The sequence below is a fragment of the Medicago truncatula genome, chromosome 1, assembly GCF_003473485.1.
Source record: "Medicago truncatula cultivar Jemalong A17 chromosome 1, MtrunA17r5.0-ANR, whole genome shotgun sequence".
Taxonomy (NCBI): Eukaryota; Viridiplantae; Streptophyta; class Magnoliopsida; order Fabales; family Fabaceae; genus Medicago; species Medicago truncatula.
In genome coordinates this window covers 5,299,815-5,327,484 of record NC_053042.1, presented here as the reverse complement: position 1 = coordinate 5,327,484, position 27,670 = coordinate 5,299,815, and the positions used below count along the sequence as shown (strand labels likewise).

At 34.5% G+C, this 27,670-nt stretch overlaps 3 protein-coding genes and 2 non-coding genes across 8 annotated transcripts; 3 read left to right on the top strand and 2 right to left on the bottom strand.

The window, feature by feature from the left end:
* Positions 1 to 1,030: 1,030 nt before the first annotated feature.
* LOC11414216 (uncharacterized) lies at positions 1,031 to 14,685 on the top strand. 4 transcript variants are annotated; one of them, XM_024775330.2, is made up of 10 exons: positions 1,031 to 1,527; positions 2,947 to 3,680; positions 7,121 to 7,382; positions 7,503 to 8,868; positions 9,564 to 9,787; positions 9,888 to 10,482; positions 10,705 to 10,786; positions 12,126 to 12,173; positions 13,587 to 13,808; positions 14,306 to 14,685. In XM_024775330.2, the coding sequence occupies exons 1-9, from the start codon at positions 1,155 to 1,157 to the stop codon at positions 13,788 to 13,790; spliced, it is 3,888 nt and encodes a 1,295-aa protein (XP_024631098.1). In that variant the 5' UTR covers positions 1,031 to 1,154; the 3' UTR covers positions 13,791 to 13,808; positions 14,306 to 14,685. The 4 variants fall into 4 exon arrangements, with proteins under 4 accessions (XP_024631098.1, XP_039688581.1, XP_024631097.1 ...); XM_039832647.1 differs by lacking the exon at positions 14,306 to 14,685 and having other exon boundaries at positions 7,527 to 8,868; positions 13,587 to 14,257; XM_024775329.2 differs by lacking the exon at positions 14,306 to 14,685 and having other exon boundaries at positions 13,587 to 14,257.
* A 5,179-nt stretch (positions 14,686 to 19,864) lies between these two features.
* Positions 19,865 to 21,414, top strand: LOC11420378 (F-box/kelch-repeat protein At5g43190). Its single transcript, XM_003589028.3, has one exon. It carries the CDS (start codon positions 20,041 to 20,043, stop codon positions 21,223 to 21,225), a length of 1,185 nt encoding a protein of 394 aa, XP_003589076.2. The 5' UTR covers positions 19,865 to 20,040; the 3' UTR covers positions 21,226 to 21,414.
* A 2,777-nt stretch (positions 21,415 to 24,191) lies between these two features.
* On the top strand, positions 24,192 to 24,265 carry TRNAN-GUU (transfer RNA asparagine (anticodon GUU)). The gene has a single exon. It is a non-coding gene; the product is annotated as a tRNA-Asn (tRNA).
* Positions 24,266 to 24,791: 526 nt separating this feature from the next.
* LOC25482055 (mitochondrial outer membrane protein porin 2) lies at positions 24,792 to 27,597 on the bottom strand. The gene is made up of 6 exons (XM_013610527.3): positions 27,442 to 27,597; positions 27,270 to 27,337; positions 27,070 to 27,180; positions 26,376 to 26,462; positions 26,066 to 26,274; positions 24,792 to 25,438 (listed from the first exon to the last, which is right to left on the bottom strand). The coding sequence occupies exons 1-6, from the start codon at positions 27,491 to 27,493 to the stop codon at positions 25,132 to 25,134; spliced, it is 834 nt and encodes a 277-aa protein (XP_013465981.1). The 5' UTR covers positions 27,494 to 27,597; the 3' UTR covers positions 24,792 to 25,131.
* TRNAT-AGU (transfer RNA threonine (anticodon AGU)) lies at positions 27,597 to 27,670 on the bottom strand. The gene has a single exon. It is a non-coding gene; the product is annotated as a tRNA-Thr (tRNA).

The following is a 27,670-nucleotide window of genomic DNA, read 5'->3' as shown; positions in this document are numbered from 1 at the left end:
TATGGCTGTTCAAAGTCCCATAATTTTCAAACCCCCTCATAATTCAAGATTTAGGAATTTTGCTCTTTACCCAACACATTTTGTTCATTTCCAACTGAAATTCCAAAAATACCCCTGATTGAGTTAACCAACGCTAATGTTAAATCTGCGTGACTTAACTCACGCAAAGATATACACTAGCGTGAGTTAGCTCGTGCAGGATCATTATAGTCATTTCAATTGGGAATGAACATTTTTGGTTGGGAAAATAGTAGAATTCACAATAGTATAGGACTATTATAGATACTTATGGACAGGATAACTCTCACGTAACTAAAAAACCAAGCAAGTTAATCTCAGTTAGTTTGACAAGTGTGAGCTAGTTACTAATGTAGCTGTTAGATCATGATTTGATCCTATCTCCCTAATAATAAAAGAACAACAAAGATCATTAAATCAAATATGGAAACAACAATCATTAAATCAAATATGGAAAATAATAATACTATTTACTCTATCTATTGTAGATGATGCATTTCTTTGAGTAATAGAATGAGCGGGAGCAAGCTCACAAAGACTAACTACAATTTATAGGCTTGATTCTAAAATCAGTAATTAAAAACCACTAATCTATATAATGAGTTAATGACCAATATTCAAGATCACTAAACTTGAGATCATAATAACCAAAACACTCATAAGCTATAGATCACTTAAAAGTGAGTTTTTATTAATAATCAATTCATAAAAACCGACATTCTTCCGTTCAATTCATGTATGATTTATAACACGTTTATTTTGACGTTTTTAACACAATACTCGTGTCCCAATATTACTTTATGGTGACTTTTATAAAGCTGAGAATTAATTTCAGCTTTAATCTGAACGCACATTTTTTGTTCACCACAACTGTCCAAATACGATTATATATCTTTTAGAAATGGTTGGAAAGACATATTAGTGATTCAAATGAAGATATTTTAGCATATTAAACCCACCTAAATAACCTCAGCTTTGACATTAAATTTGAATTAAAGGGATTTTCTTTTTCTAAATATCCAGAATCAAAATGATAATTTACCGGAGCAAATCGATGTCAAGAATCTTACAAAAGCCTTAACACTCCTTTGTTTTTAACACATCACTCTCACTCTTACCATTTCCAAACTACTCCAATGGAGGAGGAGAATCTTCTTGACACAACAAAACTCAAACGACAACATACAGAAACCACCGTAACAAACTCACCACTCTCCACCACCACCACCACTGCCATGACCTCCGTCGAACATCCTCTAAAAAAGCGAAAGCTCCACGATTCTCCACCGTCGCAATCGCCACAACCGGAAACTAGCTCTCACTTTCTGCAAACCCTACCTACTCCGCCGTTGTCTCCAGACGAAATTCTCGCGAAACGCAGAAACAAAGACGCAATTCGAAATCTCTATGAAGGTTACAAGCGAATTAAACGTTGCATCCTTCAGAAACAATCTTCCTCCATGCCTGATCTTGATCAGAATTTTCTTGCTCTCATCGCTTCTTCAAGAGGTAACCGTTTTTCGTCATTTCTTTTTGCAGATTTTGTGTTGTTTAAGTAGAACTTCTTTGTGTATGATTTACTTGTTAATTAGGGTTTTAGGATGTAATTACTTGTTAATTAGGGTTTTAGGATGTAATTACTTGTTATTGAATCTTGAGTTTACTGTAGAATTGAAAACCATGGAGGAATCGTTTGTGCATGGAATTCAATTAGCTTTTGTTGTTTGTTCAAAATGTAGTTTCTGTAATTGATTGCTGTGGTACTCTTTTTAACACTGTGTTTTGAGTAATGAAAGTTGAAAAAAAATGATATCTAATGTTGTTTGGAATGGTTATGCAGTGAGATAAATTGATTTTGAAATGAACTGATCTTGTAAAATTGATTCTGCCTAAAAGTGAGTTGAATGTAAAGTGATTTTTGTTTGAATATATTCATGTAAAAGTGAGTTGAAAAATGAATTCAAGGCTAAGAACCAATTGTAGAAGCCCAAAGTACAAATTCTAGCTTCGAGTTAGAATCAATTTTGGAGGCAAAATTAATTCTACACTTCTAGAATCAGTTATTAATCCTCCAAATTTCAATTCACATCAAAACTGTTTTGTCGTAGTCAGCGAGAGTGATACATGTGTCACCTCGAGGCATGTCTGCTGAGCATGTATCGCTATGACCGACTCCCCAAAATAATAGATAGGGATATAGGGGGGGAGGGGGTTGAGCTAAAGGATAAGGAGTTGGAGGTCTTGGGTTCAAACCTGGGCAAAAGAGAAAAAAAAATTAATCTAACAACTAACCATTAACATTTGCCATTTAAAAAAAGACAGGGATATGCTCGTTAAATTGTAAGGTAATGTTAAAATTAGGAGCAATAGACCTTCGTGCATAAACAAGATAGAATGAAGAATCAATCAAATATGATCAATGGAGATTACAAGGAATAACGCTAAACACTTAAGTCCTAATCCATCCAAACACTCATTGTGACTGAGATTTAAAATGCTTCACCTGCCACTGTTGAATTACTGATTCAGCTAAATTTCAGCTCAATCTATACTTCTCTACTGACCCATGTAGGAATTCCATGTTTGATTGAATCACTGAGGCAAACTGCAGCTTTCTGTACATTTGAACTAGAATTGTTCAAGTTACACGCAGTGATATGTTTCATTTTTGCATGTTAGCATCTTGGATTTCAGAATCTCCCCACTTAAGGCCAATTAGTTGCATAAAGCACAAGATATTTAAGTTTCAATATCACCTCAAATAGCCATATGTGTACATCATGTGGTGTGATTTTGTAACCTTATTAAATGCTTAATATGCAAGCAAACTATATTTCATTGCCCATAATGTAGGAACTGATAGAAAAATCTTCATGATTGGAGTTGGAATTCTCTTATTCTCAAAGTGAAACTTTTAAAATGTGTCAGGTTGTACGAGTGTACAAAGAATTGTGGCCAATTTAATTCCTCAATATGCTGGTCACTGTCCAACAGCTTTGGAAGCCGCAGCCAAAGTCGTTATCAATATGCATAACTGGAGTTTGGCATTGACTAGTAAGGAAGAGGATTCCAATGGTATTGCATTTGAAACTGCTAAGGCATGTATTTTCGGATTGGCTGATATTTGCTGCATTGCTTCTTCAGTAGCACCAACATCAGCTGTAATTAGAGGAATTCGCTCAACAGTTTTTCAAAATGTGCTCACCTTTTTTGTTCCCTTATTTGAGGGAAATGATGTCTTAAAGATGATTGACAAGAATTTCCTGAATATGCAAGATAATCCCGAGGTCTTTTCTGAATTGAAACAAAAGGTTTTAGATGAAGATGATTCTTCATTGACTAAATTGTCTAAGTTCCGTGCATTATGTATACTTAGGGTATTCTTCTCTTGTCCAAAAGAATTGCTTGCAGCTTGTTTGGAACTCTTAGGCTCCACCACAAAAGAGGGATCTTCTAACGAAGGACAGCGTTTTCTGAGCATGGTGACTAGCATGCTTAATTATGATGAAGCAGTTCACCTTTTGGGTAGAGCAAATGATGGACCTAAATCATGTAACGGTTTTATTGAGGAAGGCATCAAAGAGATTGAGGTTGGCGAGAAAGCCGTCACCAATGACAACCATATCTCCGATGCGATTCAAAAGAGCTGTTTGCTTATGCTGGTAATACTGTGTTTGTTATCTTCATGTATATTTTTATGTATATATATCATTTATTGGCTCTATGTATTTTTCATTTTTTGTCATGCTAGTTTTTTTTTGTTATTACATGCATGTTCTCTGTCTATTTTGAGCTTTATTATTGGTCTAGTCTGAAAAGTATTTATGCAACTTGGAAAACCGTGCTGTTTTTTTCATTGTGATCTCTCCCTTGGAAGAATTCCACCTATGCCCTTATCTATTATTTAAACCTTTAATAGCCTTGTCTTAAAATAGTTGTGCATAACTGCATATATTATAGAAGATTAAGTTAACTTGAGCTTTAGGGCTTGCCGTCTAAAGCAGAATTTTTTTATTACTGCCATTGTGTTAAAAAACACATCAATATAGCTTTCACAGTCAAGCTTCCAGAAAGACACATCAATATAGCCTCCATAATTTGCATCAGTACGCGAAGGCCGGTTCATTATCCTTGTTCTTCACTACTTCTAATACTGGTGGAAGGTACTGATTCCTTTAAACAGAAGACAGATGAGGAACAAGAACAGAAACAATTGACTCAAATGTTGATCTGGAAGACAAAGACTAAGGATGAGAAATTTGGAATCAAATTTTAAATTACCATTCTCCTCCTGAAGGTGATTGGGGGAGGGGTGAAGGACACATGTTCATGGAAGGTGACATCCCAAAAAAAAAAGCACCTCTTAGGAGGATAGTAGCAGCATTTATAGCCCTCTTTGCTAGGTGCATACCCAAAAAAAAAGCACCTGACCACGGGAGTCCAACTTAGTTCAATGTGGTTTATGAACATGGACAAAAGCAACACACCCAAAGACCCGAGACTAAAAGCTCTAGATGATAATAAAAACAATCAAATGTGAGAAACAAAACAGACATTACATTACTCAAAACACGGGATGATATCCGATTAATCAAATAGGCAGCAATCAATACTACCTATCTCTAATATTAGTTTGAGACAGGCATTTGAAAGAGGAAGGCTCAAACAACTTCACGTAAGATACAATTTTTCCTTTCTTGTGGCCTTATTTTGCTTCGGGGTGTCAACCGTAAATTCATGAATGATGCCATGTATACTATAAAAGCTTGAAAGCCTCTGATTAACTCATTCCTTTCTATTCCTAGAACATAAACTTTTGATGTGTTCCTCAAATTAAGTTTGTACCATATGGAAATTGAATGAAAAGTTTAGGTATTTTGATTCACCTTTCATGAAAAGTGAAGTTACTTGAGTACAATAAAATCAATAAATACAAGCCATCTGACACCAGAGATATTAGAAACGGATAGATCCCTAATCACCTAAACGAGTAGACTCCTAATCATCAGCAAATGGTTGAACTCTTTTATGAAAAACTAGGGAAAAAAGTAACTCAAAGGTGTTTAGAAAACTCACACGTATCTCATTTAAAAGATTCAACAGACTTTTTAGAAAACAAAGCTGGAAACATAGAATTAATTAACGAAAATGGGGATGCCCAAGCATTTGTGTTGAAGCTAAACTTGGGAGGTAGGAGATCTGGACTCGTATCAAAGGCACGACAATAGTACCTTCTGATCAGAACATGCATCACCTCTTTTATCAACAAGGTAGTACATATGTTCTCTAGCAAATCCAAGGTTTTCCCCTGGCTAAATCCTGAAAAAAACAATGGGTGGAAAAAAGGTTGCTGCACACTTCAGGTCCTGTGTAAGTTTGCATATAGAAGCAAGATTATTGGAGAGACTGGGAACATTTAGGATTTTAGGACATTATTAAAGTGTCAGGAAGGGCGAAGTTGAATGTTGCCGCGTTTAGTAATAGGAGCTCAAGATCCATTAGCAGCGATAAGATGTTGCTTTCTGGATAGTGTGGAGTAGAATACAAAATATGAGGAACACAATCATATACAATCAGTTGCAACAATGTCAAGTATCCACAAATACACAGGAATAGCACCAGTGACATTACGAGAAGTCAAGGATGAAATGAGTCAGACGTTCGGCCCAGAAGCTGGAAGTGGCCCCAGTCGGCCCATGTAGGGATGCCAATCTGCTTTGGCAATTGGCAGTGCAATGGCGGAGATCGGCAAGGTGGTATTGAAAACAATGAGAGGAACAAGAACATATGGGATTCAAATGACCCAGGAAAAAAGGAGCTCAGATCAAAGGTGGGGCCCTTCAAACAGAACGGGAGACACCAACGAGGATACCATCGAACCTTGACGGCAAATAGAGAACAACAGGGTGTTGCTTGGGTTGCACATACTGGAGAAAGGAAGTCACTATTGTTGTGTGAGGGGGCATGGTGTGATCTTCTGGGTTCGAGCAGGTTTTGGGGTGATGATCCTCTTAGTGTCGTTGCCGGTTCGACATCAGTGGCAGGCAATGTTTAACAAAATTGAATAGTGACAGACGATGCCAACAAATTGCTGTAATGGGTGACATCCAAAGAGCAATATAGGTCAAACCGATGGTTCCAAAGATTGCAATGAGGCAGCCAAGAGAGCTGAATGAAGGTGATAGGCCCGTGGCTCAAGTGTACAGGAGGAGGGAGTGAATGAGAGAGAGTCCAGTTGTAGATAATGAGCTCAAGGAGGATGCTGATTTGAAAGTGAATGGCCCAATTAATCAGTGTGTTTTGGCTGCACTTGAAGTGGAAGGAGCAAGTGAGAAGGCGAAGAGGATGGTAGAGTGAACAGGTGGTAGTCTAGGAGTGGGATAGAATGTGTGGCGAAGGGAAGAGAGAGGCTGGGAATTGAGTATTTGGGGGGGAAATTGTAACTGAATAGGTAGGAAATGAATTAGGAGGTTATTGGTAAGGAAGAGCTCAGGGAGATTTCTCTGGCTCAAGGGTATTCAATACTACATTTTTCCTTTCTCATCCATATTGTAAGGAGGTTTCCTTCAAATCTGTTGTCCATATTCAGTGTAATTCTACATTTCCATAATCTATTTCCAGTGTAGCTCTCGTTATATCCCAAAATTTCATTCTATTTGGCTTGTGATACCATATGGATAAGTATTTTGAAATATTATTGAATTATGTACGAGCACTAATCCAATTATACAGACTAAGCTCTACTTAACTGGCTTGATTGATGATCCTAATACAAAAATTGCTGATAACTACATAATATTTGCATATGAGGCTGAGACAATAATTACATATTACATACTCACAACAATAAGCATTCGATTGGTTAGCCATGATGGCGCAATTGTTCTTTTGTTATGTTATTTTCTGTTGTGCTAGTCATGGCCGAGTTTTTTTTATTGTATGGTTGAATGCTGATATGTTGTTATTAATTGACTTCCGTAGCATATACATTGCTCGTGAAAGAGCTCCGTTGCAAATTTAGTACTTTTTGTTTATGCTGTTTAATTTAAAGTTTTAGTTCGAATTGCTTCTTACTAAAGAGACTGTTGCATGTCCTTATAAGGTTCTTAACAAGGACCCCTCACTGCGGAAGTGGACTCTGCGCCGATGTAAGAAGTTGCTTGACTCGCTCACTAATGCTTCACCGGAAACTACATCAGTATTGCAAGGAATTCTTGGAATGTTCGCTCAACAGACAGAGTTAGAAGACTGTCAAGTAGATAGTGATGAAGACAAGTCCGATTCTTCAATCTTCACGAATAGAAACTATGTGATTCCTAGGATCTCCGAGGAACTTGAAAATATTGGTGAAAGATCACAAAAAGGTAGCAATTTATGAGTTCATGTTGGTTCTTCTTGTGATAGTTTTACTGATGATGTGTCTGAAAAATATGTGACTGTTCATTTCTCTTCTGTTTCTCTTGACAATGTTCCTATTTTTAAAGCAGGTTCGCATTTTGATAATGGAGGGGTATCAAGGTCTGTGGGCGTTGAGAAAGGTGATATACCCCATGTTAGATGTTCCACACCTAGGGACTCTGTAAGCCATCAGATGTTCTCACCTACAGTTAGAACAGCAGTAGACTTTAGGAGTAATTCATTTGATGGTAGAAATGAATTCCCAAATGTTGAGAAAAATCAAGTTTCAAATATAAATTTCAATTCACCTCTGTCGAGGTCCTCTAGTGGAGCTGTCAGCAATGTTCTGGCGTCTCCCAATCATCGTTTTATGTCACCAAATTCTTTAACCAAAAGTCAAATTGTTTTGTGCTTTGACGGGGATCCTGCTGCTGTAGATATTGTTGCTGCTTCTAGGCAGCTATGGGTAGGTTGTGTGGCACCTGACATGCCTGAAAGCCATATTAGGTTTCAAATAGAGAGGTTTGGTCCTATTGAAAAGTTTATATTCTTCCCATCGAATGGATTTGCTTTAGTTGAGTACAGAAGGATAATGGACGCAATAAAAGCTCGACACTGTGCACCTGGAAATTTTCCTTGCCGTGTAAAATTCATGGATGTGGGACTTGGTAGTAGGGGTGCAGTGAATGGTGTTGCAGTTGGCTCTAGTTCTCATATTTATGTTGGAAATGTTTCCAGTCAATGGGCCAAGGATGAGATTCTTCATGAATCAAGGAAAGTAGTTTATAAGGGTCCTCTCGCTGTGATTGATCTTAGCTTTGAGTGTGCGTTGCTTATGGAGTTTGATAGCCCTGAAGAAGCTGCCTCCGTCATGTTGCATCTGAGACAGCTCCGAAGAGAAAGAAGTAGTTATAGCCCACATTTTGGTCCAGGAACAGTTAATGTTGTAAGTGGGCATGGTTATATGGATGGTGCAAGACCTTTGCCCGCCCCTGCTCACCTGGACCTCAAGGTCAGCAACTCTGCTGGATCACCTCATGCTCGAGCTTTACATGGGAGCCCTGCCGACAGCAGTCGAACAAGAATGTCTCACTTGTGTAACATACTAGCTTCATTGCGTGCAAAGTATAATATTAATCAAAACATAGGTCTCCATGATAACTATATGACTGGAAATAGTTGCGCTTCTTCCACGCGTGAGGAAGATGTAGTGCCATCCAACACTCTGTGGATAACAATTCCTCATAGTAGCTCCCAGTTCCTCACAGATGATGAGCTAATGAGTATTTGCAACCTTGCTATTGGAAACTCTGGTTCCATTGCACGGTTGAGACAAGCAAAAATGCACATGGGATGTGGTTGGTTTGTTGAATGTAGTAATGTTGACGGAGCAGTTACAATCTTACAGAATCTGCGTGGTTGTCCAGGACTGTTTTTCCAAATAGAATTCAGGTTACACAAGATTAATCTTTTTCATGTACATATACACATCAACATATTTGTTGATTTAAGTGTGTGGTTCGTGTTTTTATTTTTCTGTTTGAAAGCATATGTCTTGAACTCCTACCTTCGTTTTCTTAAATGTTATTGGAATGGTTCATCAGTTATCAGTAGTGGGCCATACAACTTAGAATCCAACAGTAAATTTATTAGTAGTGTGGATAATATTTTTCCCAAGCACTTGTATAGAATAAAAGTTTAGTCTGGAAGAAAAGTTGAAATGATGTTGCAATAAGTTAGAGTACTATAACTAATAACTTCTTTCATAAGTTGAAATCAACTTTTGCATATCAGTTTTGTCAGAATCTTTCTCATTTAACTTCACACAATCACCTATAAATTTGTAAGGTTTTTTTCTTCTTTCTTTCATGAGTTGGAAACTGAATACTTATTTCATTTGAAAAACTACTATAGGCTAGAAGCTAATTCAAATCAGGCCCTCATATATGCATTCTGACGATGTTTTCCATTGATGTAAATTATTTATGTTTTACACCACACTCAGCTGATCTTGAACTTTGTATCTATGTGTGCAAGTGATTCTTATTTCTTCCAACAGCTTTTAAATTGTTTTATAACAAAGTCTTTTGGACAACTAGTAGTATTTACTAATTTTGTTTAGTTCTTCTTGTTCAATCTCTACACAGCAATCCAGGGAATCAGAATGCTGTTCCATTTGCAATTAAACCTGAAAACCGTGCTATGGAGCTTGTCTCCCCCAGAATGAATGCTGAGAATCGTAGTAGTGGAGGACATGGCGCACCTCTGTCTCAATCAAACTGGCACTTCCCTGATTCAAGAGAGATACCAGAAGTTGGAGGAAGGAAACCTGATGGTTATGATCATTTATCACTAGATCCTCGTCAAGGAGGTAATATTCTATGGTTGTACAGCTTTTTGTGTGTCATGGAATTATGGATTAAATAATTACAATTGTGTTTGTTTCTGAAATGGAGTCTCTTCTGCACCAGGAAATGTTCCACATGCATACTCTGGAGCACATGGACCTTCCATTCCACCACCACAACAAATTCAGTCATCTCCTTTCACCCGCCCTGTTTATGTTCCTCCAAATGGCCAATGGGATCCCCATGGAATAAACAATCAGTTACCTGTCAATCAATACCAAACTGTTGTAATGCCAAATAATTTTAATGCAAGTCCTTTTATACCTGTTTCAGTAACTCCACTTGCTCAAATACAAGGAACTCCAATGCAACCGTATAACCAGCAGATTCCTCCCTCAATTGTACCACCACCCTTATCATCCTTGCCACCTCCTCAGCCTGAAATGCCACCTCCTCATCCACATCCTCCTTCTCAGCCACCTCTACCTGAGACACAACCACCCTTGGTTCCTCCACCTCCTCCACCTGGTTCTCCTCCTCCACCTCCTCCTCCGCTGCCTGTCCAAGAACCAGTCAGTGTGGAATGTTCGGGGCAGCCGCTGCAGTATCAGTGGCAGGGAAATCTCTGTAAAAGTGGAGTTAGCTACTGTACAATTTATGCATGCAGGGCAGATTCAAATATTTGCAGCTATTCAAATGTCATGCCTGAGCCTGCTGAGTAAGAATTCATATTTTGCTTCCTTACTTACTGCTCATCTTAGAATTTTTATATTGGGTCTAACTAATCCTTACAAAACCGTCTTGTAAAGTGAGAGGTGCCACTCTTTATAAATCTAATCAGGCCTTATATTTAATCTACGTGGGACTTGGTTTTTTCAATAGCTCAGAATATTATTTTCTTCAAAAATATGCTAGTTTAAATTCCTTGTTTCTGTTACAGATGGCCCACCAAATTAGACATGACTAAGCGCACAGATTTTAAACATGTGCAATCAACATTTGCTGCTACTCCATCTCATAGAGTGAGTTATCAAATATCCTTTGGGGATGTTCCCTGCCTTCTCCAACATCTCATATGCACTATATCATGAACTGTGTGCCTACTTTACTGTTAATTGATGTTTTATTCCAGGCTATTACTTCAGATGAGCATTCTCAATGTATGTTCTTTTCTTAGGTTTATGTAGCTCAGTATTAAAGAAGTATGTTCACTCAATCTCATGTAGTCCCTTCTCCGTCCTATGATTCCCATCATTCCCCTTGTAATTAGCCTAATTTCACCTGTGACTGACAGATGTCAGATAGTTAGCTTCCCATCACCATCTAGACCAATCTGTAAATAGATTGTAGCTATACATAATTCCTTAGGAATTCTATTGAACCTCATTTCAGAAAATAAAAACTTCTCAGTTTTCTATCAGATTCTCTCCATCTAGTTTAGATTTCTAAGACTCGGCGTACTATAACATGCCCAAACGTAACCAGCATGCTTTTGTCCCCATTTATGCTAACTTGTATGATGGGATATACTAAGATTGTTACGTTGATTTATTGGCGTTCTTTTACTTATCAACTGCACACCATTCCAAACATTTTATTGACATCCCACATCAAATAGAGATATGACCAAAGCAGTCTTTACAAGGCTTTGGTGGAGAAGGAAATAATTTGAAGGAAAAAAAAACAGAGGAAGATCGATGATCGAAAACGAAAAAACAAGATACAAAAGAGAAGAGGGAAATCAAATTAGGGAAGATAAGGTAAAGGAGATAAGCTGAAAAAAGAAAAATAGGGGAAAACAGGTGAAAGAAAGGGAGAAGAGAGAGGTATAGTAACAGAAGAAAAGAAGAAAGGTCAGAAAAAACATATCTTTACACCTGATAAGGAACTCGCCAGAGGAACGCAGGCTTGCCAGAAATGGAGTTCGATGTGAAGAGAAGAGGATGGAAGCAGTTTAGGTGTTGAGAGGTTTACCATTTGGGTATTAGGTCGTGATTATATACGAATCAATACTCGCCAACTCTGTTTTTCTCTTTTAAAGTGGTCATGTGCAGCTGCTTTTATAATGTTACTATTAAAAATCCTACAAATACTTATTTTTGGCAATTGCCACTGATAATTGTGGCCGCTGTTGCCTGTTGCAGTGGTAGCAAAACAATCATAGCATATTGGAGTTTATAGCGTTTTGCACAAACCCTGTACACAATAGTTCTATGGCGCCACCTTCTTATAAAAAAAGAAGATCTATGGCACCATTATAGTTGCTATTTAACAAGAGTCTCTCCATAAAACATATTAGTATGCATTGCACTGCCCTGCCAATCCCCGAGTCTGACTTTATTGTGTTGACTTCTGATGCAGAGGGAAGTGTGCCGTTTAATCCCATCTTCCACAAGTGAAGACAGAAGGGTATGATTTCTTTTCATCATTTGTTTTTCATTTCAAGATGGTATTGTCTTAGAACTGTGCACCGAATCTTATTTTAGTTTACCCATACAGTATAATATTACTTATTTAGTGAGACTTCTAGGAGTTGCGAAATTATCTTGCAAGTTACTTGTTGTCATATGTTTTTGATGAATCTTTTTCTGAGCAAGTAATGGGAGACCAGTGTTTAACTGCTGGCTGAAATATACTTAACATTATCCCAATTTAGTATATTAAACAAAATATGTCTTGTCTCTTAGTCCCTTTTTTAAGAATTTGGTTCTTTTTAAGTGATATTTGTATTTTAGTAGTAAAGTGTAGTACATAATATAGAGTATGTTTTAACAACTCCATGGTTTTTTTACTTGTGCATGTTTTAATAGTGTTGGAGTTGTGAAATTTTAAGTTAACATGAGAGAGAGAGAGAGAGAGAGAGAGTGTAATAAGTTATTATATTATTGATAATAACTTCATACCGACTTGATGTCGACTTCATTTAAATGACTAAATAATAATCTCGGTATTATAGGGAAATCAGGAAACAAATAGTAATACTAATAAGTAAGAAATCTAGGAAATAATTTTAGGTTGTAGGTTAAGTGGTGGCGGAATATGGTTGCTGGAAGTGATAATGGTCGAAAAAGGAGATAATGGCAAAAAAGAGGAAATTATTATTACATTCCCAAACTTCTGGAAACTCGGCTGTAGAATAGTGACGGGACTTGTCATGATGATCGAACCAAACTCTAGATATCATGTTGAAGTGGTTTGGATTTTACATAGGACGCCAGAAAAATAATAACTTTGACAATAGATTTTATGAAATTTTGATTAAAATTATAGGCATAGATAATAGATATTTTGCACTTTCATATTGTAACAAACTATATTTATCCTTTTCAACAATATAACAAATATAATATTTAAAAAAAAAAAAATATAATAAATATACTATAAATTCTTATCTTTTTGAATGACACCAACAAAAAATAATGGTTAAATTTGCTTAAATTGAAAGGAGAAAAAGCCAGCCCAAAACGGTCTATTTTCTTTATATATAGTATAGATAACTTCATACCGACTTGATATTGACTTTGAGTACTAATTCCTATTTATAGGGAAAGTAATACACAAGATATTCTAAGAAAAGATAAGGTGATAAACCAAGATTTTATAGCACAATAGATACTTTACTTTCTGACAAATAGTATTCATTTTCCAATTAAGAGTTAAATTGTTACACTTTGCCCTCTAGGTTTCACCCTTAAGTGCAGAGAAGCCAAATTCCTTTCTTTCAACATCATAAATCATTCATATATATTTACGTTTACATGTAATACAAGTGAGAGTTGGAATGTGATTTGTCCTCGTGTTGACCCTGTGTTTGTCAACCAGTTTCAGGATTTTGTATCATATTTAAAACAGAGGGATTGTGCTGGAGTTATAAAAGTCCCAGCTTCAAAATCCATATGGGCAAGGCTGCTATTTTTACTTCCTCATTCACTTGAAATGTGCTCGTTGCTTTCTATTGCACCCGATCCATCTGATTGCCTGATTGCTTTGGTTTTACCCAAAGAAACAAACTCTGACTGGTTATAATAATTGTCCAATCATAGGGTAAGATCATTGAGCATCACGAATGTATGTAAGTAAGGTTTTATGCTTTTTGCTTGAGATGTAGGATTCTTTGTAGAGAGAAGTAAATACATATAACTCAAGATGCGTAGAGCTGTCAAAATGGGTTAATTTGGCCCACCTAGATTAGCATAACATGGATTTGAAGTTACTATCACATATCATTTATAAATTTTTAATGAATTTAAAATGATTTGATATGTTATTGAGATACATCAAGAGTAACGTTATTCAATATAGAAGTGTTACGCTATTTTGACATTTCAATTACATCAAATTATTTTAGTTTATGTAAAATTTTGCTTACATGATTCATGTGATAGTAACTTTCAAACTAACAGTAAATTTTGTGGTATAAATATTAGATAAAAAGTTATCGACTGATGTAAATTATCCTAGTATTATAGTGTAGTTTGGCTTCTCCTTATATACATAAAACTTGACAGTAGTATGTTTTTATGTTTGTGATGATTCAATAGGTTATCCATATAGCACGGCTTGGAGGTCGAATATGGAGGCACATAGAAAATTGAGGTGGTAGAGTATAGATGGATACGCAATAGAATAGGTCGCACAGATAATAGAGTTGAGGCACGGTTATGAGGGCAAAATTAGACACGCGTATTTCGTCCTATCGGTTAATTTAAAACTCAGTCTAAACTTAGGATAGAAATTATAAAGACCCGTTGGGATAAGATTTGAAAATGGTTTAATTTATCATATTCCTTTGAAGCATCAAACTGAAGATTTAAACATGATATGATAGGTTTGTCATTTCATGTCTCTTTACCATGACTATCAAACAAACTTTTAAGGTGTACATTTTGCCATAATCAAATGGGATTTATGGTATGTTTGAGTTGGTGGTATAGAGTGAAAAAGGTGAAATGGGATGAAATTAGATAACATCTAGTTTTAAAATCCAACAACCTATTTCATTCCATTCTTCCCATAGTATTTTGACGAAAGAGAAGCTTTGGACAATTAAAATGTACAGCCACAACAAAGGTAGAAAAAAGACAGCATGATGAACAACACCATGGTCTCAAACACCAACTTAATCTTAAAATTCACATAATTTATAAAGGAAAATGGCCAATAATTCCTCTTCCACTTTAATGCAGACAAAAAGTTCTTCAGCCTCCATGATTCCTTGCTTAGCCTCTTGAAGAACCATCTCTTAATACATTCCATGTCCTTGCACCGTCTCAATAACCTATGTGGATCTTCTCACGCTTTAGCTTTTAGTGTTTTCCTTGTTGCCTTACATGTAGAAGAAATAATTTCAGTTTTATAGTGGGGAAGAGAAACGTTAGTGGAGGATTGAGGAATCAGTATTTTCTTAGCTCTTACAATGCGGTTGATTCTTAGACCAATATAGCATTCTTAATTCTCACGCTTTAGCTTTTAGGGTTTTCCTTGTTGCTTTACATGTAGAAGAAATAATTTCAGCTTTATAGTGGGGAAGAGAAACGTTAGTGGAGGATTGAGGAATCGGTATTTTCTTAGCTCTTACAATGCGGTTGATTCTTAGACCAATATAGCATTCTTAATTCTATTAACTTAGCAAAAGATGCTTTGCAAACTAAAGTCCAAAGAATATGTTGAAATAGAGATAATTATATAATAAAAGTGTAAGCTTTGTTAGTGAAAAGATTTGAGTGGGAGGGTGCACAAGGGCAGCTAGCATTTTTATAATGTGTGGAATATTCTACCGAAAGCTCAACCATAAAACTTTAAACAATCGGGTTTGTTATTCCATTCAAAGTACAAAATGTCTAGGATATATTTACTAGAAGCAATCCATGATTAACCAATGGCTAATACAACATCTTGGTTTGACAAACAGAAAATAATATACTCCCTCCCTCCGACCGAAATTGTTTTGGGAAAAAAGTCTCAAATTGATGAGCTAAAGTTTCTGACAAAACAGAGCAATCGGCATATGGCACCGCACTAGGTATTTTAAAGCAGGAACTGCACGCAGGTTACCCATACCTTGACACTTTCAGATGATGATACTCATTGTCCCCAGCAGACCCTTGCGCTAGGGCCTGCCGATAAAAAATCAATACTGTCGTCATTGGTGTGTTGCTGCTTGCTACACTCACAGTTTCTTGGCCGCGGGTCCTCTCCTTTCCAATTCAAGATATTATTTAATCAAAATTCATGTTGGTTACTGTAGTTGGTGTTGCTGAATTGATATGCATTAAAGACTTTCCATGGTTAGCCGAATTACCCACTAGTTGGTGTGTAGAACAGCAGATTGGCTAATAATTGTTGACTTTCGGTTACAGAATTTCCATTCATTGCCTCATTTACACCACGCGGCTGGACGGTTTCAGATGATACACAGCTGTTGCCTTGTTGTGCCTGAATTCCATCAGTCACCACCTTCCTCTATGAGCCAATGTGATTCACTCAATGTTTTGCTGCGACACAATTCTACTTGTAACTCTGTCTGGTCCCCATTGTCTTGCACCATCATCCGATGCTAATTCGAATAACCTAGCTAGGGAAAAACTCTTATCAGTGTGCCCTAATAAGCCGCATAAGAAGTAGAAATCTCCTATCTTTTCGTGCTTCAGTACAACAGGGATCCATCCTCCTCTGGGTTGTTTAATTTTCTGTTCCTTCTTTGTTATGTGAAGAAAAAAAATTCAACAATTTATACAACTAATATAAGCAACCTAAGCCAACGTATAGATGAAGGTCAGTATAAATTATTGGACAAAAATGTTGATGACAAAAGTTACTATATAAAACAAATAAAGTTCTAAAAAAAGAATGAATGTCTAGAGAATTGAATTTTTGTATTATTTTAAAACTATTTCTTGAACTTTAAAGTCCAATAATCATAGCCAACATAAAAGCAAAAACTGCATATCTCAATATAGACGTTCAATGGCTATACCCGCAACGGTAGCAAGAAAACTCATCTCATCATTCAATTTAGAAACAGAAGGTTCATGAACTATCTTTTCCTCAGCCAGTCTTCGAGCGCAGTAAAAAGGTCCTTCATAAAGACCCGAAACATCTCCCAATTTACACCACACGGATCTGTAGCCAAATGAGGTATTCCAAATCTACACCCAGTAATCAAATTATCGTAATATTTTGTTACACAAAGTTGAAGGACATGAGAAGAAGGATATTTATTGACCAAACTTTTGAGGTAATCTTGGCCTTTTGTAGCCTTTTCTATGATCATCTCTAAATATAACTTGCAAAAGGTAAGATGGTCTTTGGCCAAAGTAATTTGAGGGTTGGATTGTAGAAGTTTAAAACAAGCTTGACGTTGGTCATCCAGCAAATAACTATCTCCACATACAATTTCATACAGTTTAGGAATGGGTTTAGGGCTAGGTGTTGGTGTTGGTGAAATGGCATGAGAAATAGAGATCATTGAAATGGTGAGCAAGAGGGAGCCATTGTGAGGATGATGATCAAGTTACTTTAGGGCTCTTTAGACTTATTATGGTATCCTCTTAATTAGACATTAAAACTATGTTTTTGAAAATTACCGTTTCAAAATTTGTATAAAATCAGTCAAAAAGAATAATTTGTATATTAAAGAGTGGATCATGATAATAACAAGACAAAAAAGCATTATATTTTTTTTGTTGTTGAATGTGAATCGAGTATTCTCTAGGTGCAACGACTGATATTAATCTCTTGAGTTGTGTAGGACTGCAATAGATGACTAAAATCTCTTTCAAGAGATTTAATATTGCTACATTTTTAGAATTGAATTCAAATAAAATTCTCTTTGAATTATAAGATATGTAATATTTTTGGTAAAAGCTAAAGAAACATAATTACACTAAAACATTCCATGAATAAAATAACTACAATATAGTCTAGTCAAAATTAAAGAGCGATATTATGTCTTCTTTAAAAAAAAAAAAAAGACATATTCTGTCTCAAAAATACACGAACCAAGATACATATATGCCTAAACGACATTTTTTTTTCTGAAGGATTTATGCCTAAACGACATTAGTTCCCCGAAAAAACCAAACTCATAAATTGATGATGATGATGATGATAATTAAATCCCTTCTTATTGGATTTAACTCATGTCCAAGATCAGAATTTTATTATATTGATTGATGATGATGATTATCCCTGCATTAATCTCGTACCGTTGAAAAATCAATTTGTTTATGGATCTCTAATCGACCATATGCATGCAAATGGATTGGATGACTTCACACATTTGTCCACCTCTAAATATCAAACTCATACATTCAAGTGTTCCAAACTATTTTGTTTGATAAAACACTGAAAAAATTTACCTAATTACTACTTCCATCCAACCTTTCAAGGAAACAGACAATAAAAAGTGTTGTGCAGTCTCATTAAATTCACCATAAGAATGAGACACCAATTGAATAAAATTGTACTTGATTAGACTAAGCGATCATTGTGAAGCCTCCAAGCAAGTACACTTTATGAGCACCAATTTTTTCCATGAATTTTCACTTATTGGAGAACTGTCAAAGTTGATGCTATTTTTTATTACATTAGACTTCTTTTAATAGTATCGTTTACTTGAGTTTTAATTTTCTTTGGTGTTAATTTAAATGAGTTAGTTTAACTTCTTAAAAGAAATCAATTATCTTTCAAATTTTCATGTAAAAAATGTCAACCAAAAAATCCGTATATTCTCCCGCCAAATTCTCCTCCCAAAAATAAGATTTTTACACCACCTCTGACCGACATTTGTCGGACCTTCATCCACATTCATCATATCTCTCACATATGCCTATTTATTGATAGATAAACTTAATATAGCCTTGCTAACTTGACCAACAAAAAAAAAATATAGCTTGCTAAATTTATCCTTAAGAACTTCTCCTTCCACCCTCTCTCTATGCCACAAACATCTTCCCACCAAGATGAATCTAAACTACTCACTTCATTCCTTATTATATGTCATTTTTGGAATGTTTTCCTATTATCAATGATGGGCTTGTTTGTTAAAATTGTTTATAGTATACCCTTATATTTCATTTCCCTCACTTCATTCCTTTGTATATTTTTTTCGATTGTTTTAAAATTATCATGGATGAACCTGTTTGTTAAAATTGTTTGCATTATTTCATTTCCTTCGCTTCATCATCGCTCTAGTGCTTAACCACTATTCTTATTTATTTTATTATTTTTTATCAAAAACCACTATTCTTATGTTGTAACACTTGTTTTTTGTGCTTTCTGCAAAGAAACATTTTATATATAAAATCCAACATCAACACCAAATATTTATACAATTACTTTTATAGTATTATTTTTTCTCTCTTCTCGGATCCGACATCTTCATGGCTAAATAACATGACTGTTATCACACTCCTTATAATATGAAGAGTTAGGATATTCTAAAAAAAGAAAAAAGTTTTATTAACGAGTGCCTCCGGAGCACTCTTTAAACATACTAAATTAGGAAGTTATTCTTTAAAAAAGTCAAACAGTTTAATTTTCAATGTATTAAATACACAAATTTTCATAAAAAATTATTATTTTATGCTCTTAAAGAGTGCCTTCAACCTGAAGGTACTCGTTAACATTGCAAAAAAAAAAACAGAATAGAGTTACTAGGTGGTATTCCATTTCATTATTCTTTCTTGCAAAAATGATCAGGTGAAAGTCAATGAGATTTACTCCTATCTTTTTTCAGTTTTCTTGTCACTTTCTATGGGCCAATGCTGCATTCTTTCCACCTCGGATTCACACTTTCTTCGGTAAAACAATTTTACCATATTAAAAATAAAAAATCAATTTTTTTACTCTGATTGGATGATATTATAGTAGTAACATATAATTTTATATTAACATAGAAGAAATATGTAATAGAAAGAAGAAAAAAATGATACAGCTCAAAAACACTTAATAAGACGATAAAAAATTTATTTCAACTTAATCAAAAAAATCAAATCTTACTTTAGAAATACGTTAGTATTAAATCTTTTGAAAGAAGGTTTATCATTTAAAAAAACCATGATACAAATATTTTTTTTCTATAAAAAAAAAGACTTGATGCAATCTTGACTGTTTTGATTTTAAGAAATAATATAAAAACAGAATCGATTCTCTTTTAGGCTTTCACATTTTTTTCTATAACTTGACACAATTTCACATGAAACACCAAATCCGACCAAAACCATCAAACCTCAAAAACCAACCAAATCATAAACATAAAACCTAGTAAACTCCGATGAAGAACAAAAACAACCTTAACATAGTCACAAAAATGAACAATCACAACATCACTCACATCAATCTTAAATCACTTCCAATGGATCCAACTATTTGGAGCAAATTACCACCTGAAATTCTTGAATACATCCTTTCTTTTCTTCCTCTCAAAACCTTCATGTCTCTAAGATCAACTTGCAAAGGTTTTTGGCCATTGATTTTCTCTCCTTCATTCATCTCAAAACATTCACCTTCATCATCTTCATCTTCTTCACCTTTTTCTTCTTTTCTCTTACTTTCTCACCCTCAATTCCACCGTCACTTTCCTCTTTATGATTGCAACCTTGGAACATGGCGTAATATTTCTCTCTCTTTCTCTGATTCACTTCACTCTTCACCTTCTTTCACTACTCTTGTTTCTTCTGGTGGTCTTTTTTGTTTATCTGATTCACTTTCATGTTCTTTACTTGTTTGTAACCTTTTAGCCAAATCCAAGAGAAAGATTCAATATCCAAATTTCAATCTTCATATTGAGCATCTTACATTTGTTACAACACCAAAAGGGTATATGATTTTTGTACTCTCTTCTGAATCAAATTCAAATAGTGTTTTTCTTTATGATTCAAGCTCAAGGGTTCTATCTTGGAGGAAATTCAATGGTTTTGGTCCAACTCTAAGTGATAACCCTCATCAACAAGGTGTTTACTTTAAAGGGTGTTTGTATTTTGCTACACCAGAACCATTTTCTGTTGTGTATTTTGATTTGGAGAGTGGAAAATGGGAAAAACCAATTGGTAATTTACCTGAACAACTCACTTTTGTTAGATTGGTTAGTGTGAATGATGATGCTGTTGAAGAAGGTAAAAAACTGTTTTTGATTGGTGGGGTTGGGAGCAATGGAATTTCAAGGAGTATTAAATTGTGGGAAATGAGTGAAGAAGGGAATTGGGTTGAAATTCAAAGTTTGCCTGATCTTATGTGTAGGAAATTTGTGTCTGTTTGTTATCATAACTATGAGCATGTTTATTGTTTTTGGCATGAAGGAATGATTTGTATTTGCTGTTATACATGGCCAGAGATTTTGTATTATTTGGTTTCAAGAAGGACTTGGCATTGGCTTCCTAGGTGTCCTTCATTGCCTTTTAAATGTAGCTGTGGTTTTAAGTGGTTCTCTTTTGTTCCTAAGTTGTATGCTGAAGTTTGAAGACTGAATGAGAGAGTGAATATTGTTTTGAGTTTTTTGTTTTATGGTTGTTGTAATGTATGAAAGAAAGGTTTAAGATTGTATTAGGACATGATGATCCAGATTCAGTTGTTATATAATTTGTTTTTTATTTCTGTTTTTGTGACAGATTTTGGAATTGAATTTTGTCCAAGGAAACTGTTTGTTGGAGATGATTGCTGATTTCATTCATTCATGTGTGATTGTGTTTTAAATTGATTGCATTTTCATGTTACCGTCTTTTATTTTGTGGAGAGTAACGGTATTCAAGCTGGATACTCCGTGTAGATTGAAATGCTTGTTTATTTTTGCCGCGGGTGTGTGTTCAACGCGCGTTAGTATCAAAGCTATCACGGTCGATTGGCGTTTGAATGCGAGTTGAGTGTTTGTAGAAGTGAAACCAAACATATAGCAGTTGGAAAATCTTTGCATATGAAATGCAATAACAGATATTAACATTTGCATATGCCTACTGACAAATGAATTACTAAGTATATGATTCCACCATACTTTAGTTCAAAGTTTTTCTTTTGCATATTTCTTGTTCTGATTGATTTAACGGTTGAACAAACAGTAAGACATTGTAAATTTATGAAACTTGCAATCTTGTGAGAAAGTGATCCAATAATCAAATTATTCTTTGAATCAACAGTTTTTGTTAACTATGACACAGAAAATCATCACAAATATTATTATAATACTAATTAGTGTTTAGTGGTTGGTTAATTATGATGAAATGCAGGTATAGCATACCTATGAGTAAAAGATATATGTAAAGTTTTGGATATAATGAAACATTTTATTCTCTCTTAACATTTTCAATGCAACACAGCTACGTGTGAAAGGAAAAACAAAAAAATGGAAACCTTCATAGAAAACAAGTGGATTGGAATGTCATTATTAAGACTGACAAAAGACGTGTGGCTTGCATATTTGAGCTGCAATCAACAACATCATGATGATTTCAAATGATTAATAACGTGTTGACTGTGTTAATTTTTCGGTATAATTTTCGTATTCAGTAGCATTTGTATGAGATGATATAATTGATTTATTCTTGATTAATCAGATATTCATCCGAGATTTCAATTTAGCTCTAAAAATATAATAATGTTGAATATTTTTCGTAGAGTTTTATCACCTATTACAGTCTTATCCAACTAAAAATTTAGTCTTTAAAATTGCATGTAAAGTTACATGATTTAAATAAAAAAGAAAATGCAACAAGTAAACCAATCCACTTTGGTTTAATACTTTGTGATTGAAATACAGCGCTTCTAAAGTCTGAGAATATATCATTTATATTTTCTAGAACACTTGACCTTTTCAAATGAGGTGAAAGCTACGTATGAGCTTTTTTCTTTGATAATTAAAAGTTTAAACTTTTCTGTTGTGCAAAAGTTAAAAACATTTGTTTATATTATAATTATCTTCAATTTTGGGAGAAATTAGTTGCAGTGTCGATCGAGCGATCTGGCTTACCTTGTAATTTAAGTCGGTCCAATATATTTCTATGTTTTCAGTCAAATCCCAAACACATGTAATGATTTATATATAAATAAAAGACCATATGATGTGATATAAGATTTTTCAATTAGTAATATGTTGACTCAGTTTTGTCATATGTGATATACAAGTTACTAACACCAATTTTTCATAAAAGAAAAAAATATAAGTTAGTCACCTATATCTTTATTTTTTTTTTGAAGGATATATCTTTATTTATTTGTATGAATAGATTCACAAATATTTATTAAACATAATTTATTGTTTATTTTCATATGTGATATATTGGTGTAAATATATTTATTATTAATGTTTTCATTTAACTAAACCTTTTTTTCTTTTGACAAAACGTTAAACTAAACCATAAAAATACGAAACTTAAAAATTCTATGGTTGTTCACTTGTTCTAGTTTGTTGACCAGACCATAATCGCATTTGATTAGATCTAACAAAAATATATTTTCTTTGGCACTAATTTGTTCGTCAAACCAACGTTTGGCCATATATATTGAAGTTAACGTTTCACACTCAAATTATTTCAATAAAAAAAAACGTTTCACACTCAAATATTTCAACCCTCTTAATCCCTTGCACAATTTTTCTATGATATTGTCTGCTTTGAGTTTGATATGAGTTATCATGATTCTATCATTATAACCTGCATTTAGTTTTGATTAACAAACAATATAATTTTTTTTTTGTTGTATTGAGAAATTCAAGAACTATAGATTTTATTTGATTTTACTTTTTTTTGTTTGAATTGTCCAATATTTTATGTTAATAAAAGTTCACTACTTTCGTTCTAAACATTAAAAAGATCAACAACTAATAAAATAAAATAATCGCACACATCTAAAGGCTACTAAATAATCCTCTCCCCTGAGACATCTTTTTTTGTTTTACAAACTAGATAAATTCCTATACTGACTACTCCCTCCGATCATTATTATAAGGGTTAATATTGCTTTTCACCCCTGTAATATATGTCATTTTCGGTTTTCGCCCCTATAAAATTTTCGGTTTGATTTGCACCCTCGTAAAATTTTTATTTTCTAGAAAACACCCTTAATAGGCCATTTTCAGAATTTTTTTCAAGAAATTTTGGTTTTTGAATGGCCTATTAAGGATGTCTTCCGGAAAATAAAATTTTTACGAGGGTGCAAATCAAACCGAAAATTTTATAGAGGCGAAAATCGAAAATAATATATATTACAGAGGTGAAAAACACTATTAACCCTTATTATAAACAAAAAACTATTTTTTAGATTCATTGAATAAATGATGTATGTAGTCTATTTAATGACCACATACATCACCCATTCAATAAATTTAAAAAGTAATATTTTGCTTATAATATCTAACAATTTTCCATAATAGATAATTGAAATAAACGAGACCTATTGGACATTCTTTATTTTATGATTACTGCCATTGTATGAAATGCTGGAATAGCTCAGTTGGTTAGAGCGTGTGGCTGTTAACCACAAGGTCGGAGGTTCAACCCCTCCTTCTAACGTCTTTTTTTTTTCTTCCTGCTGTGCCTAATAATCAATTAATTAATGATTTCATCTCCAAATCATGATAAATACGACACCAAATTAAACCAGATTTGATTTATGCTCAGTTAATACTAACAGAACAACGAGAACAAAAAAACTTACGTGCTTAGCACCAACATGGCAATGGAATTAGAATGTTAGTTTGCGAACAAAATTTAATTTATTCACGTAGACAACAGTAATATAATTCTGCACAGTTTGTGAATGGAGACGTATCAAATCTCCCAAACTATAATAGCTGAATCTAGTTTCTAATGTGGCCGCAATTTGATAGGTACTATATATTCACACAACTTAAATCTGCACAGTTCTCTTGAAGAAGCTTGCAGGACAATACTTTTGTGGAAGGGAAATGAAGACAAAACGAGCATGGTCGATTGCCGCTATCTCTTTAAAAGAATCTGAACAAATGTTTTGTTCCAGATATTTCATTGGTATTGTTACAACAGCTACCTTCCAAATATATCCAGTCAATTATGCATGAAGGAAGCAACAGCTGGAAGAAATGTATAAATGCAGCTGAACACAATTCATAAGTTACACAGAATACTTGGAAGTTCGAAATTAATAATTGCTTAAATTTCTTCCACCAACTAGTTTTCAATTAGAAAGAAATATTATCAATAGTTTATAAATCATACAGTGACAATGGATTTCTAATCTTCAGATATCCAACCAATCAATCATTTGAAGAAAAAAGGGACAAAACAACCATGAAACCAACAATTGATATCAATTTCGTAAACTTTCTTCATCACATTCAACTTAATTGAAGGAACATGTGACAGTGTAACTTAGCATATTGTCCGTATTTTAAATCCCTTTAAGGCTTGAGCAAAAGTGAGAAACCAAACTTGGGACTATTTTCCAATGCCTTTGTTTCGAAGGCACCAGAGATTGTCAAGAATGACTTATGTGTAAGATCATGTTGCAATACGGCCTCAAGATTGCCATGGTTGTTCAGCTTTGCCTTCACAGTTGTCTGAGGATCAACCACATACGAACATCCAACCGTCAACGTGTTCTCATTTGTAGAGAACCTTCTGCTAATTTCTCCCACAATAGCTCCCCCATTCAACTTTTCTAGGTCTCGCAAGTACGATACCTTCATGGAGTCTCCCTTGTCAGCTCTGCAAAAATGAAAAGCAGCTAAAACATAAATTTACAATATTGACATTGCACAATAATTAAGGCCCCGGAAATTTGCAGGGCTCGGTATATCTTAATGCAACCGACACAAGTAACAGTTATTCGATAAGTCTTCGAAAGTCGGCGATGACTTAAATCGCTTATGCAAATACATCAAAAATTGCCAGAGAAAGAACATCCCATCCAAGTAAAAATAAAAAAGGTCAATAACTATTGTATCTATAAATAATTAACTTTGTATAGATTCTGTGTAGTTTATCATCAAAATCACCACTGAAGAGCCTTGCATACTGTGCTTTTGGTCCCCACTGCCTCCTACAACGTGCTTTTTATTCTTCCTTCCTACAGTGTATTGTGCAGTGTTTTGCATACACTTTATATCATTTTGATTTAGGACTTGAATTTTGAAATTTGTATATATTAGCTAATGTTTTTTGCTATGTCATGTCGTGTTTACATAAAAATGTCATACTCTTATTGATTATATATCTTACAATTGATAATAAGATTCAATTCACAACTCTAAAAAAAAAGGTGTTCCGATTCAGAATATGAATCTGGATTTAATAATCACACATTCAATGGTTAAAAATACCTCAGTTACTTACAAAAGTACTGAAGCACTGGAACTTGGCAGCTTCAAGCACAATCCAGCATTATACTTTGTAAAGTTGCCAACAAGTGTAGAGTAGCTGGTTTCCGCTCCAAACGCAATACCAGGAGTACCAATTGTCGCGGAAAAATCAATAGCAGGCTTTCGATTTAAATCAACAGCAGCAGTAAAACCAGCATGATCATGAAGATATTGAACCTCAATCTACATAAAACAAATTACACAAATCATCAAAACTTCAAAAGTCTAAAATCCTACATTTTCGGTCCAAATCCAATCTTCATATACCAAACAATCCCTAATACCTTGCCGGATTTGTAGTCAGGTAATCGAACAGAAGCAAGAACTTTTGCAGAAGGCACAAAATCTGTCGCACTAAATGTTGTCAACACCTGAAGAACATACATGGATTACAACACAGCTAAACAAATAAAAAATATATAACTGAATTTTAAATTAATTAAAAGCCTATTTGGATTGGTCTATTTGAACTTATCTAGTAAATAAGTTTCATGAGTCTGTTTCGGAGAACTTCTGAAAACAGCTTATAAAATCGATCATAACCTGTTTTCAGCTTATTTGCATAAGCTCTCCAATTGTACTAATTATAGCTTATACGAAAACAATTTAACTTTATTGTGTCTATTGCTATAGAAATAGGGCCTGTTTGAATTAGCTTATTTTAGAGCTTATATAAAACAGCTTATGCAAATAAATAAGTTTTTGTGTATTATTTATAAGTTTTTAAGGTAGTTTATGAAAAAATAGTTTATGAAGATACAATTTTCGTTACGGAGAGCATATAAATTAAAATAAAAGCTTATTTATTTACATAAGTTATTTTTCACAAGCTATGTAGCACCGACACTTCTGATTGAAGGTGTGTCCGACGTGTCCTGGTGTCCGACACGACACAGAAACATGTGATTACAGTTCAAATTATTAGTTTTGTGTCAGTGTTTTGAGGCATAAATAGAAAATAGAGAGAGCTTAGCTTACAGTTGAATCAGTGTCAACTTTGAAATGAAGAGTTTTGTTATTGTGCTTAAATTGAGCAGCAACATCTCCAGAAGAGAGTCCTCTACTCTTCAATAATGTTGAGTTCAAATCCTGAAATTATGATTAACAATAATAATCATGAATTAATTACTGATAAACTTGTGGTAAATAAGGAATATGAATAGAAAGTAATTACTTACAAGACCGGAGTTGGTGGAGGAGGAGATAGTGAGTTTTTGATCGGAGTTGTAATCTTTTGTGAGAATATCTGCGACGGAATCGAGATCGGAAAACCAAATCCGAATCGGAAAGAGAATTAGAAATAAATTGAAAGAAAAAAAAAGTGTGAGAATGAAAAAGAGTGAGTGTTACCTCTGGATTTTTTGCCGATATCGGAGAAGAGGCCAGGTCCTTTGGAAGACATTGTTGTTTCTTTGATGGAAGCAAAAATGAAGAAGAACGAAGGGTTTATGTAAACCCTTTTCGTATTCAGAAAGCACAAAAAAAAAATATGAAAAATGAAAATTTGCTCTCGTTGAGAGTTGAACTCAAGACCTCCCGCTTACTAAACGGGTGCTCTAACCAACTGAGCTACGAGAGC

Excerpts from the sequence above, each read along its gene's own strand:
- LOC11414216 (XM_024775330.2), top strand. The coding sequence starts at position 1,155 with ATGGAGGAGGAGAATCTTCTTGACACAACAAAACTCAAACGACAACAT. Across the intron at positions 9,788-9,887 it reads ACTAGATCCTCGTCAAGGAG|GAAATGTTCCACATGCATAC; the intron begins GTAATATTCTAT and ends CTTCTGCACCAG. Across the intron at positions 12,174-13,586 it reads CCACAAGTGAAGACAGAAGG|TTTCAGGATTTTGTATCATA; the intron begins GTATGATTTCTT and ends TTTGTCAACCAG.
- LOC11420378 (XM_003589028.3), top strand. The coding sequence starts at position 20,041 with ATGAAGAACAAAAACAACCTTAACATAGTCACAAAAATGAACAATCAC.
- LOC25482055 (XM_013610527.3), bottom strand. The coding sequence starts at position 27,493 with ATGTCTTCCAAAGGACCTGGCCTCTTCTCCGATATCGGCAAAAAATCC. Across the intron at positions 26,463-27,069 it reads AAGTTGACACTGATTCAACT|GTGTTGACAACATTTAGTGC; the intron begins GTAAGCTAAGCT and ends TATGTTCTTCAG. Across the intron at positions 25,439-26,065 it reads TCCAGTGCTTCAGTACTTTT|AGCTGACAAGGGAGACTCCA; the intron begins GTAAGTAACTGA and ends TCATTTTTGCAG.